This window comes from Cricetulus griseus (genome assembly GCF_003668045.3).
Source record: "Cricetulus griseus strain 17A/GY chromosome 1 unlocalized genomic scaffold, alternate assembly CriGri-PICRH-1.0 chr1_0, whole genome shotgun sequence".
In the NCBI taxonomy this organism is placed as follows: domain Eukaryota; kingdom Metazoa; phylum Chordata; class Mammalia; order Rodentia; family Cricetidae; genus Cricetulus; species Cricetulus griseus.
In genome coordinates, this window is record NW_023276806.1 from 86714910 (window position 1) to 86727866 (window position 12957).

A 12957-nucleotide genomic window follows, 5' to 3' on the forward strand; every position below is an offset into this window, starting at 1 on the left:
GTGAGGCATCTGTTCAAACCCTTTGTCTATTTTCTCATTTGGCTGCATGCCTTATTCATACTGATTCCAAGTTTGTTTGTATGCATATATTCTGGTAATTGCTAGATCTTTGTTGAATAAATGGATTGCGCATACATGTCCTTTGGATTATCTTTTCATTCTCTTAGAATATCACTGGACTAGAACTCCTTATCCACTTTACATTTCCCCTTTTTATGGTGATATTTTAGTTAGATTTGAGGAACTGCTCACTGACCCAAAGCCACTGGAGATATTGAATATGCTCTTTTTCCACCTTTACTTTGTTTTTTATGATTAGATACACAGTTTACCTGGATTTTATTTTTGTTTTGGTTGGCATAAGGGTCAAGACATTGTTTTCTCCTATCAAGTCTCCTTTTTGACCTAACCACCCCACATCTAAGATGTCGTGATGTTTCTCTGAGACCCTGTTTATCAGTGACAATCTTAGCCTCATGTTGCTTCTTTAGTCTTTATTGTAGCACTTGCTATATTCCACACCGTCTAAGGATATAACTTTCCCTTTAAGCTACTGAGGATGCTACAAGAATGAAAGCAGGTTCAGCTCTCATAGCAAAGGCCTAAATGGAAAGTCAGTTAAACTACACAGGACATTTTTATCTCTTATCGGACAATTCAGAAGTATCAGTCCAGAGCTGATATAGAGGCTCCTCTTTTCTCTGTACTACACACAGTTTCTAACTCATGATCCTAGACAGCTGCTTCAGTCCTTGTTACCAAGTCCTTGTTCCAGCTAGAGTTAAAGGGAAACAATTAATTCAAAGAGCCAAGTCACATCATTCTAATAGGAGCCTAAAGGCTGAACACAGTAAGCCTTCTTTATCTCACTGTCTAAAGCTTTGCACATGGCCGCATCTGCTTGCAAAAAAAGGTAGACAATGTTGTCTGCAATCATGTGGCTATCCCCAACAGAAATCCAAAAACCAGAAGTACACATTTTCTGTTGGAGAGGTAGAAGTTTCTATCCCATTACCCTTGCCCACCATTCCAGGCTTCCCTTCAATGACTATAATTTGATCAGATTGAACCTAGACAGTTACTCAGTGTATATTCTATTTAGAGGGTAGTCATTACTTGACCTTCTCCCCAAGGTCATTGATCCTTTAGCAGCCTGTGCCAGTCAGTTGATGTTGCGTCTGCCCTGAGACATATTTATCAGAGACTGCTCAATGGGAAAATATGATGAAAGTCATTGCTACAAATGTGGATAATTGGGTGACATAGCTCTGATCAGCCAGCAAGAGAGTGACAAAGCCCAGAGTGAAAGAGTCTGTTTTCTGTTGAATGCCCTTCCCAACATATTGTGTTTGCAGTGACAGCCATCACCATATATCTACATTATCTTGTGTAAATGTACTACATGCATGTGTACATGTATGCCTGTATGTCTGTATGTCTCTGTGTGTGCTTGCATGTGAAGGCTAAAGGTTGATGCTGGGTGCCTTCCTCTTTTGCTACATCCTTATGTTTTGAGACATGAAACTCACTGACCATGAAACTCACTAGTTTGGCAAGAGTAACAGGCAATAAGCCCTGGGGATTCTCCTATGTCTGCCTTCCCAGTTCTGGGATTACAGGCGCATGCCACCATGTACAGATTTTTACATGGGTGATAGGCAGTGGTCACCTCTCAACCTAATTACATTTTATTCATTTATTATTCAGTCTATCATGTTTACTGAGGACCTACCATAAGCCTAGAATTGTTGGAAGTAATAGAAAGCATAACCTATGAATGAAATGACAAGTGCTTTTCATTCAAAGAAAAGCAGCCCCTTTTATTTATAATATAATGTAAATATTATAGCAAATTGTAGCAAATGAAGATGTAGCAAAATGAAGACAGCTCCCAAACACATTGTATATAAATAGTTCTGCCCATAGTCAATCTAAGTGATGGGGATGGTGGTGGCAAATATATACAATTATATAATATCTATATTTATTTCCCAATTAGCTAAGTACCGATGTCAGTATTTATGAGACCCTTAAGGTCAGTCACAGATTAAATTATTTTAGAATCTAGAATGCCTTCAGGTTTTAGTCTTATATCTATTTTTCTTTTGAATATCATTGGCTAAAATTTTAGTATTCATTGACACATAGTAGCTGTCCATATAGCTGAGCGCACTGTGTTTCAGTCAATACTTGTAATGTGTAAGGTGTCAAAGCAGCTAGTATTTCCTGCCCCTTTCACTTTAGTCATTTGTCCTGCCAAGCTTTAAATATTAGCACTTGTCCTATACAAATGTTTTTGGCACCTGTTATCTGATCTCCTTCAATTCTCTTCCTGTCAGAGGGTGTCAAGAAAGACTTCTAGAGGAATGGATGCCTTAGCTGGGACTGAAGTGATGAGTTCATCTATTTATGTGCAATCACCATTTTAAACTACACTTGTGAGACCATGTAATATTTGTATTTCCATATCTAGCTAACCACACTTTACAGTGCTTTCCACTTCCATTCATGTTGTTGAAAATGATATTATTTCATTCTTTTTTATGAGCAAATAGTACTATAGTACTCGTGTGTGTGTATGTGTGTGTGTGTGTGTGTGTGTGTGTGTATCATATTTTCTGCATTTGTCCATCCTTGATTGATTCTAAAACACAAACACCAAGCTTGCCAATATTCCTTCGGTTGTTTTTCTCAACTGTAAATCTGATGATCTGTCCCTCCCCTTGACCCATGATTGCCCTAGGGATTAGTTCCAAACTCTTCAGCCTCTCTGTATACCCAGGCCCATTGGCCTTCCTGGCTCCTAACCATTTCCCTACATATATCACTGCAGCCACACTGAGTTATCCACAGCTCCCTAGGTACACCACAGTCTCCCTCACCTCTGTGCCTCCACAGTGGCTCTTTCTTTTCCAATCTTCACCTCACCATCACCCAGCTACCCCAACCCATCCCTTCAGTAGAAGCTAAGGCACCCATTCCTCTAGAAGTCTTTCTTGATACCTCCTTAGCACCCTGAACCTCACAGGTCATACCTCCAGCTAATACTATCAGCTGTCCCTGAGTCTTCTTATAAGACAAGAGGGGAGACATGCTATGTAAACAAGTCAGGACCTTTGTTTTCAAAGCTGTGCTCTAGAAGCCCAGGAAATATTTTTTAGGTGAATGAGTAACGAATCAACAATGAGTTACTTGTTTGTTGCCTTCTTATATTTCCTCAGAATTACAACCGGACCCCTGTGATGGTCTTAGCTGTGCCCATTGCAGTGAAATTCCTCCACAGAGGTAACAAGGAACTGTGTAGGAACATGTCCAACTACCTCTCCCTGGCTGCCATCACCAAGGCAGATGTCCTGGCTGATCACACCGAGGGGATAATAAAGAGCATACTCCAAGGTACAGTTCAAAAACTGAGCTGGGGGTGTGGTTAACAAAAACTCAATGAATTGCTGATGGCGCCTGTGAGTGAGGCCCAGCACGCAAACTGCAGAGTTAGGGTTTTATTGTTGTTGTTGTTGTTGTTTCTCTATGCTGATGGTTGACTCACAACCACACCATAATTTCTCCTGGGCCAGCTGAGTATGTTTCTTCACCTAGTGAATGAAGTACTTAGATTCACTGAAAAAGTATGAGCTTCCTGACAGTCCTATGATTCTCAATCCAGAGTGCTGTGTAGCCCATGATTCCTGTCAACGTATCCAATTCCTGGCTGTGGAGAGCTCATTCTGTGACAGGTCTCTCAATGGTTGATGTAAATGCACTTTTTCCTCTCATTTCCAAAAGTAAGAAGCATCTTTGGGTATATAAAATACACAAGAGCCAGGCATAGTGGCACACACCTTCAATCCCAACACTTGGGAGGCAGAGGCAGGGGTTCTCTGTGAGTTCAACGCCCACCTGTTCTACATAGTGAGTTCCAGGACAACTGGAACTACATAGTGAGATTTTGTCTCAAAATATCAAAACAAAAGATGAGATACACAGGAAAATGTGATGACTCTGTAACTCAAATATGACTTGAAACTAATTTACAAGTGCATTAAATACCGCCAAAATAAATAAATAAGGACATCTTTGTTATTACATCATTTGAATTGAAGAGCTCAAACCAGTCCACATATCATATGTCCTTTTGGGGGGAGGGTGTTCTTATCTATCTGAAACCTTGGTTTTTGGTTTTTTTGGAAAGGTATTTCAAGTCAGAGGACAATATATTGAATGACTTGATATGCATCAAGATATTTCCAGTCCTCATTGATAAAAATTCATGAGGACCACAGGCATTGCTGCCCATAGATTGTTTATTCAGACCCCACAGCCTCAACTCCTTGCAGAGTGCTCCTATGTTCCTAGTCCCAGGGTTTCTTGGAGTCTCCAAGGGTGTCCTGAATGTGCCCTGTGCCCAGTGTACCCAGGCCAGCCCACAGTCTATGTCCTTTTGACCAGGCCACCTAGCTTAGTACACTGTGATAGCATTCCCCTCATGACTCTGCTCCCAACAGGGTCCATATGGAGCCTCCATGCACCCTGCCAGAATAGTGGCCTCCGCCCTCATGGGAAGCTTCAGAAACCATGAGTCCTCCGACCCAGAGTCCACATGGCAGCCTCTGGCAGTAGAACAACAATCTTTCTCCCTGGTGTTAGGTCTTGGTAGACAGGCCTGAAGTAGGTTGCTTGTTTCAGGTAGCACATTGTTTTGCTCTGTTTGCAATAAGATAGGGAGTATACTCTTTCCAGCGGTAGACCTCTCACCCAGATGAGCAAGGTAAGTGGTTTAATCCCCATTGCAGAAAATAAATAAATAAATAAATAAATAAATAAATAAATAAATAAATAAACCAAAGCACTCTCTTTTCTTTCCTGAAATCTGAAATTAACTGTCCATATATGCATACCCCCTATCCTGAACCATCTTCTCACACACTCCACCTCACACCACCCGCCTCTAGCACCCCATTATTAGAATGCCTACTGCCTACCAAGGATGAAGGTTTTGTCCCCACCTCAAGCTCAAGTATCAGACACTCCTAAGAAGGTTCCTCAGTGTCACTCCAGATTCCTGGCCAGTCTAGCCCCCTGTCTGACAGATACTCAGATATGTCTGACCACCAAAGACAGTGAGGTGTGTTGCTCAGCCTGTGCTTCTCTGAAAAGATTTGGCACTTGTAATATTAATCAGTGGTTTGTTCCTAATTTCCTTTGGCCTCAGCATCAAATTGCTAATTTTGCTTCACATGTAGTTGAATTTGATGCAAGTCCAAAAAAGCAGTTATGCTTTTATTTTTACCACCTTCAAAACATTTTTTGAAAAACAATTCATAGAAATTACAAACACACCAGGCAATTTAAAACTATGGGAAGTAGACTTGGGAGCAACAGATTTATATAAAAATGAATTCTCTCTTTCAGGCTGCCAGGTGCTTAGCTCATACTTGTGAGGCCCTTTAAATGTTATTTCAATGACAAAGAGATCTTTGAAACACAAAATCAACTCTAAGTGAACTGCAAACATTTGAAATAAACAAATGATTTGGTTTATCTGATCTGGCACTTTGAAAAAATTGTCATAGAATCAATAGTAACTTGACCTATGAATGGCTGGGTCTGCATAGTCCAGGGTTTTGATTGTGAGGACTGACATGACTGTAAAGCCCCATCCACAGCTCATGTGAGTTGCAGAACAGAAAGGATTTTGAGTAGTGAGTCCTTTGCTCTGCAAGTCTTCATTTGATGCTCCCTGTGAGCAGCTTTAGTGAGCTCCTTGGGGGTCTTTCTTCATTACTGTAGTTTCTTCTCACCGTTAGACTGTTGTCTTTGATCTGTGACTGTCTTCTTTGATCTGTAGTATCCTAGTCTTTAGACTGTTGTCTTTGATCTGTGACTGTCCTCTTTGATCTGTAGTATCCTAGTCTTTAGACTGTTGTCTTTGATCTGTGACTGTCTTCTTTGATCTGTGGCATCCTAATCTTCATTCTCCTGGACTTCTACTCTTACAAAAAAAGGTTAGTGGTCATCTCTTCAATAACAACACTTACAATAGCATTATAAAAATAATGTCAGACAATTTTTGTGTCAAACATCGAATTAATTAATTCATTTGTATGAACTAAATCAGCATTACTCAAGAGAACTGAAAAACAGAAATCCTATTATCCATTTTACTCACCAGTAACACTTTAAGTAACAACAAAAAAACCATGGTATAAATGACTTCATGGAGAGGATAAAGAAAATAGGGGGAAAAAAGAAGAAGAGAGAAAGAGGAGGAGAATGAAGAGGACAAAGAAGAAGGAGAAAGTAGAGGAGGAGAAAGGAAAGGAGAAGAGGGGAAGAGAAACAGGGACAGGGAAGAAGAGTGGGAAGAGGATGAAAAGAGGAGAAGGAGAAAGAGGAAGAAGGGGAAGAAAGAGGAAGAGGGAAAGAAAGAAAAGGAGGAGGGAGAAGAAGAGCAACTCCTTGTTGTAACATCAAAGGTCCATGGGTGATCAGACTTCGAAATGACTTGACTTGGGCCTCAGTGGTGGCCCTGAAAGCTGTGGCTAAGCATCCTTCTGCTGTATTGTTTTGATTTTATGTCCCACAGCATGAGCCTTCACACTGTCCCGCTCACATCACTATGGATACCAATTACACAAAGTCCATATCCAATCTGATTTTCTGTTTTTAATCCAACGCTGGCAACCTCTTTCTGAACTGACACATCATCATTGCAGGTAGACCCCATGTATCAGTTGTCTGCTTAGACCATGAGCTACCTCAGAAAAGGAGATGGCAATGGGCTGCAGCAAAATCACATGAGTGGGGAGTTAGGAACATGTGAAAGCTGCAAATGCCCACCATGTCATTTTGTACAGGAGCAGCTGACTAGAATTAAACCCCAGCCATTTCACCCCAAAGCTACCTCTGCCGTTGAATCTCAGCTCCACTGAACATTGGTCACACTTGTATTTTTCTGAGCACTGGTTTCTTCTTGTGTAAATCAGATGTTCAGCCCACAGTCTAGTGTGCTCTCAATAAACACTAGCTAAGATGGTGATGGTAATGATTATGACAGCCTGCCTGTATTTGAGTACTTCAGTGCCAGGAGTTTCTTGTGAAAATCCACATTTTTCTGGAGTATTTGAATGAGTATTATGATGAATTAGATGTTCTTTCCCTATGTCCTCTCCCTTTGGCTAAAGCCTTCCTCTTGGGCCTCCTGGTGGAATGAGATTTCAAAGATGGAGCATCATTTCTCATGGCTCCTCATGACTGTACCATTGTTTTCTTCTCCAGTCATAACAAACAGGCACCCACCTAGTTCACTAACTCATCCAAAGATGACTTAATTCTGAGTCACTTTGCAAGATGCACTCCAGTCCCTTCCATGCAGCCTGCCCCCTTGAATTCTCCCTGGTTCTTGTCAGCACTATACAGTATATGGCTCATGGCTGATCATAATGGTCTAAGCTGTTTCTATAAGGATTAAATGGATGTCTCACCCTGTTTAGAAGCTTATTGCCACCTTAAAATTAAATTGTTTCTTTTAGTCACATCTTTATTTCTACTGACCTCATCTTCTACTACATCTCCAAAAGAGTTTTCCTTGTTAAACACACACACACACACACACACACACACACACACACACACACACACACACACACACACACAGTACTTACATTTTTAACTATTTACTGCCCCCCATATGGGATTCAGCTCAATGCTTTTCCAGACCAAGACTTATAAAACATGTTTCTTGCATCCCAATGTGTTTACAGTTTTTCCAAGGTCTTTTTCAACTATAAATTTCTTGGACAGTGCCACTCTTTTTTCAAAACACCAATTCAAAGGTTGGCCCTATGAGGTCCAGGGCTTTGGTGTCCTGTCTACCCTTAGACTTGGCTCATAACAGTCCATTGATTATATTTTTCAAAACTGTATTATATATTAAAATTCAAATTCCTCATATATGTTTATAATTCAACTATGAGAAATTATATGAAATAGGGTTGTATATTTACTCCTAAAGCAAAATGTTTGAATAATTCTAAGCCAAGTTATGCAGTTTTTCCTTATTACTGGATAGATATGTAATGTTTAATTAAATTTAAGTACAAATTCATTTTATTCAGGTTGTTTGCATCCCACTTAACTGTTTTGTTTCCTATGAATTTTCAAAATAAGAAGGAAAATTGTCAAAAAGGGTCCTCTTTTTGGAAGAATTAAAAGTACACAGTGTTCGCTGATTGGGCATAGGACAAGCAAACTTGAATACTGACAAATCAGTCACACTAGTGTCTTTAAGTCAGCCACCAGAAAAACTGTGTCCCATTTAGCTTTGATAGAAAATTTTGACAAATAATACAATGAATAAATCATTAGAATCTTATCTTAATTTTCCAGAAAATTGAAAAGAAGTGTATGTTCCATCTAATTCTACAAGTCTGGTATATCCACAAACCAACACCAGACAAAGGCATTATCAGAACGGAAAACACACATTCATTTTAGTCATGGACATAGATATACACATCATGAATAAACACTTAGGAAAATGATTCTATTGATGGTCAAGGGAAATTACATAACATTTCTTGAGCATAGACTTGATCTCAGGTACTTACCTGTTGACTGACGTTGTCCCTCCTTGTATTTTTAGAGGGAGTGACTTTTGCCATCCCATTTTATAAAATGCACAATGACTTATTTCAGGTTGGATTTATTCCAGGAATACAAAATAGTTTACTGTTTGAATTGTTCCATAGTAAAAACTGAGTGGGTAGGGTATCAGCTGTCAGTGTAAGTGTCTTATAAGATTAAAAGCAAATCAAACTGGAAATTTTTGAGAACTCTCTTAACTTGATTAGGAGGATACTTATATATTTGCTGGTGAATGAGCAGAAGCATGCCTTTAAGGCCAGGAAAGAGACAAAGATGCTTCTGTATCATTTCTATTTACCATGGTACTGGAAAGCATAGCCCAGACCCCCAAATAAATTATAATATTTATTGTAGAGTCATAAGTGAGTGAAAAGTATTATATATACTATGATTTATACGCAACAGCTATGAAATTATATTTATAACTTTTGAGAAGAAAATTACAAATCACTTTGAAAGTAGCCAGATAAAGCATAAACATGTGGGGTTGGGAGACAATGGTGTAGCAAAGACATTTTCAATAAATTTTCAATAAATTCAGTGAAATTTTAATAAAATGTCAATGGAAAGTTTGATGAAATATAATCATTTGATTTTTAAAATTTGCAAATCAGACAAAGTGAGTCAGAAAGCTCCAGCAATTTTTCAGAAGGAGAAAATGACTATGAAGGCATAATAATTACTACTGCATATAGTGCTGCAAAAAAGAGAAAAATAGTCCTGCAATGGAATAGAGAGGAAGAAAAGCAAACCTAGGCAACATGGGAATCAAGGATGTGGTGGGAAGTCTCTACAATAGAGACGAGTGGACTATTTAGTACATGTTGCTAAAGTAATTGTCCATATCAAAGCATACGTAAACTGATTTCAGATGGAACAATGGCCTATATGTAAAATGTGAAATGCTAGCTCTTTCCAGTAGTTCAGTGATGAAAGTCTCTCTCTCTTTCTCTCCCTCTCTCTCATGTCTCTCTCATGTCTAACTAATGAGATATTCTCTTATTCTAACAAAGGATATCTATAAAAATGAACCTAGACTAAATTACAATAAAAAATAATTAATACAAGACCCTTGGATTAAAAACTAAAACAAGTGTGTTACAGGGTGATAAATTTATTTTCTGCCTATGCTACAACATGTGTAATTGTATCTTCAGTTTCATGTGGTTATTTGTAGGTCCCTGGGGGAGTCCTTTGCAAATATTGACTTGTCACCCTATGACACTGTCTCTGCTGCTCAATCTGCATGTGATGTTGTCCTCTCTTCTCCCTCACTGAACCAGAGATAAGGAAAGAAATACCCATCTCTGTCTGCAGACCTTTTATACCGTCTTCTTGCACAAGCCACAAGATGACCTCAAGTGATTCGCAATTTAAGTAGAAAAATCTTTGAGAAAAGGAAATGTTATCTCAGCAAGAGTCCAGATTCCTTTCTGACTTGCTGGAAGGAGCCTGGAAAAAGACTGTCCAGTTAATTATGATAAATTTACCTCATGACTTTCTCTATGGGAGACAAAAACCCAAACCACTAAATGCTGAGCTATCTCGGAAAAATGGAGAGAGAATTTTGACTCCCCACAGATTGTGGCAGTGATTTTATGTGCCACACATGGCCGATGAAGTTTGATAGATAAAATGCCGATACTCCACACAACACTCAGCACACTGGTCACTGTGATTCTTCTTCCTGTCACCAGGGCAATCATTCCCATCTCTAATTGAGTATCTGCAATGTACCAGGGTCATATTAAAATTTTGGAGGGAGAACCATATCCATTCACAGAGGTTCATAATCCCTAGGAAGATGCTCAGTCATTAAAAGTTCATGACAAGAGCTGGAGAGATGGCTTGGTGGTTAAGAGTGCTTGCTGTGGCCAGGGGGTGGTGGCACTCACTTTTAATCCCAGCACTTGGGAGGCAGAGGCAGGAGGATCTCTGTGAGTTTGAGGCCAGCCTGGTCAACAGAGTGAGTTTCAGAACAGTCAAGGCCACAAAAAAAAAAAACAAAAAAACTTGTCTTGATGCTTGATGAAGGGAGAGAGAGAGAGAGAGAGAGAGAGAGAGAGAGAGAGAGAGAGAGAGAGAGAGAGAGCTTGCTGTATAACCACAAGGACCTGATTTTGGATCCCAGCACCCATATAACAAGCCAACCACATTGTTGACACACCTGTAACCTCAACACTGTTCAAAGCAGAGATGAGAGAGCGAATCTCTGAGGCTCAATGGCTGCCAGCCCAGCAGGATAAATTTTTAAATGTGAGCTTCAGGTTCACGCAGAGACAAACCTTATCAAAGGAGAAAGGCAGAGGATGATAAAAGAGAGTACCCAATGCCTCTAGCCTCTATGCATGCACATGGGTTCATGCACCTGCACACACACACACACACACACACACACACACACACACACACACACACACACGCCACTCACACATGCAAAACTCATGACATAATTATTGAAAAAGTTCTAAGTTTATGATATCACACACTGTAAGGGGAAAATTGCTCGCTCTACTTCTCACAAATAGTAACATTGACCATACAGATACTACTACATGTTTGTTGCACATACATTTTCATCCTAGTGACCCAAGTCATCTTGTATAGTTATTCTTGTCTTAGTTTTTCACCTGAAGGAGGGTTTTCAATGTTTCTTTATTATTATAATTTTTGTGAACTTTCTGTGTCTGAATAAGGTGTTACTAATTTTACATTATCATAAGCAGACTGACTTTCACTATGGAAAGAGGAAATTTTTGTCCTTTAAACTGAGGTCCTATTACAAATAGATTAAACATGGTAAAAAGTCGATCCAATCATAGTTTGAGAAATAGAAGAAGAGCAGGAGAGAAAAGGACTTCAGGGTGGCTGTCAGAGCTGCCTCCAGTTCATCTGCACCTTCATTGTTTTACCAGCAGGTGTTGCTGTGAGGTAAAGGAAACCTGCACAGCCTGGCTGTCTGCATGCTGATCTTAAAATACCAGCCACAATGTGGGGGAATCCTAAGGCCTATCTCTTTATTATAGTTTTATTCCATTGCTTATTTATGTTTCAGCACATGGGAATAGCATGGGGGAAATATTTTAAGACATATCTCATTTCAAAAGTAATTTGATGAGCCAGAAAACACTTTTATGTATGATATCTGCTTAGGGATTTTGTTTTGCTATGTAATTTAAGATGTGTAAAGATTAGTTGAGTGTGTCTGCTAATTAGTAAGCTAGTACTTAGTGGTGCCAGGATTTAAACACTAGGTTTCTGGCCTGAAGCGCTTGCAGACTTTCTTCTGTATTTCAGATTGATCAAGCTGCAAGAATCAATAACCTAATATCTTCATATTCATAGAACCCAAGCATACTATAAGACAATATGCACATTGCTTTAACTAGGGCTTTTACATTTAGGAATGTTGCTTCTTACCTGGCTAGAAGACAATTCTGGAGATATATGGTCCTGGTATATTTTTCAAATAAAGAGCTTCCTAATAAATGAATAGAGAAGAGATTAAATAAAAATCAATCATAAGATCTTATTACTTGTCAGTCTAGTTCCCGTTAATATGAAGTCAGTTAAGCCCCAAACTCTAAGCCCAAGGTCTGACATCCTGTGATATATACTTAAAAATTAAATGTTCTAAGTCGAAAGTAATCAATGCTTAAAGGTCAACTGTTACTGTAATAGTCAAGAAAAACATCAACTGTGCTTTGCTCATGTACACAATATGTCACTTGATAATCATATATGAATGCATACTAGAATGACCAATATAGTGTGCAATTAATATTATCAGAAAATAGGTTTGTACTTACCTTGGCCCATATCTTCTGAGGTGTTTAAATAGATTTATTTGTGCAGGCACATTCTGAACTCTCCAAAGTTAGGTCTAGTATTTCTTCCAGATAAGAATCCAGTCATATAGAGAATAGGGACTTAGCATGGGGCCAATGTATCAGAAATGTAGAGTTGAATAATTCTCAAGGGTGGAAGACTGGCCCATGTATCAGCTCATAATTGCAAGTAATTTTGTTACAGGCTCATAGACCTAACTTTATAGATTTCAAGACTGGAATGAAGTATGATTCTATGAGCATCCTCTGAACATATTTGATTCACAGAGCTTTGTTTCTGAAAGACACTGGGTCCCAGTTCCTTTCTTTTATTGAGAAGATTAAGACAAATGTCTAAGGAAGCTCAGCTAGATAGCTATAGATTTATCCCTGACTGTACTTGCCACAGCTCATGAGTGGGAATATCCGCTCATGGTTCTTCAACTGTACCTTTATTATACATGTTTACTGTGATTTCATGGTATTT

The 12957-nt window shown here is 39.1% G+C and overlaps 1 protein-coding gene across 2 annotated transcripts in view; it reads left to right on the forward strand.

Annotated features, from left to right (window-relative positions):
* The window catches only part of Veph1 (ventricular zone expressed PH domain containing 1), a 197341-nt gene that overhangs the window by 21428 nt on the left and 162956 nt on the right, over nucleotides 1–12957 (forward strand). For both annotated transcript variants that reach the window (XM_035451715.1, XM_035451716.1), the window contains exon 3: nucleotides 3222–3396. In XM_035451715.1, coding sequence (XP_035307606.1) covers nucleotides 3222–3396 — 175 coding nt within the window. The remainder of the gene's footprint in view (nucleotides 1–3221; nucleotides 3397–12957) is intronic.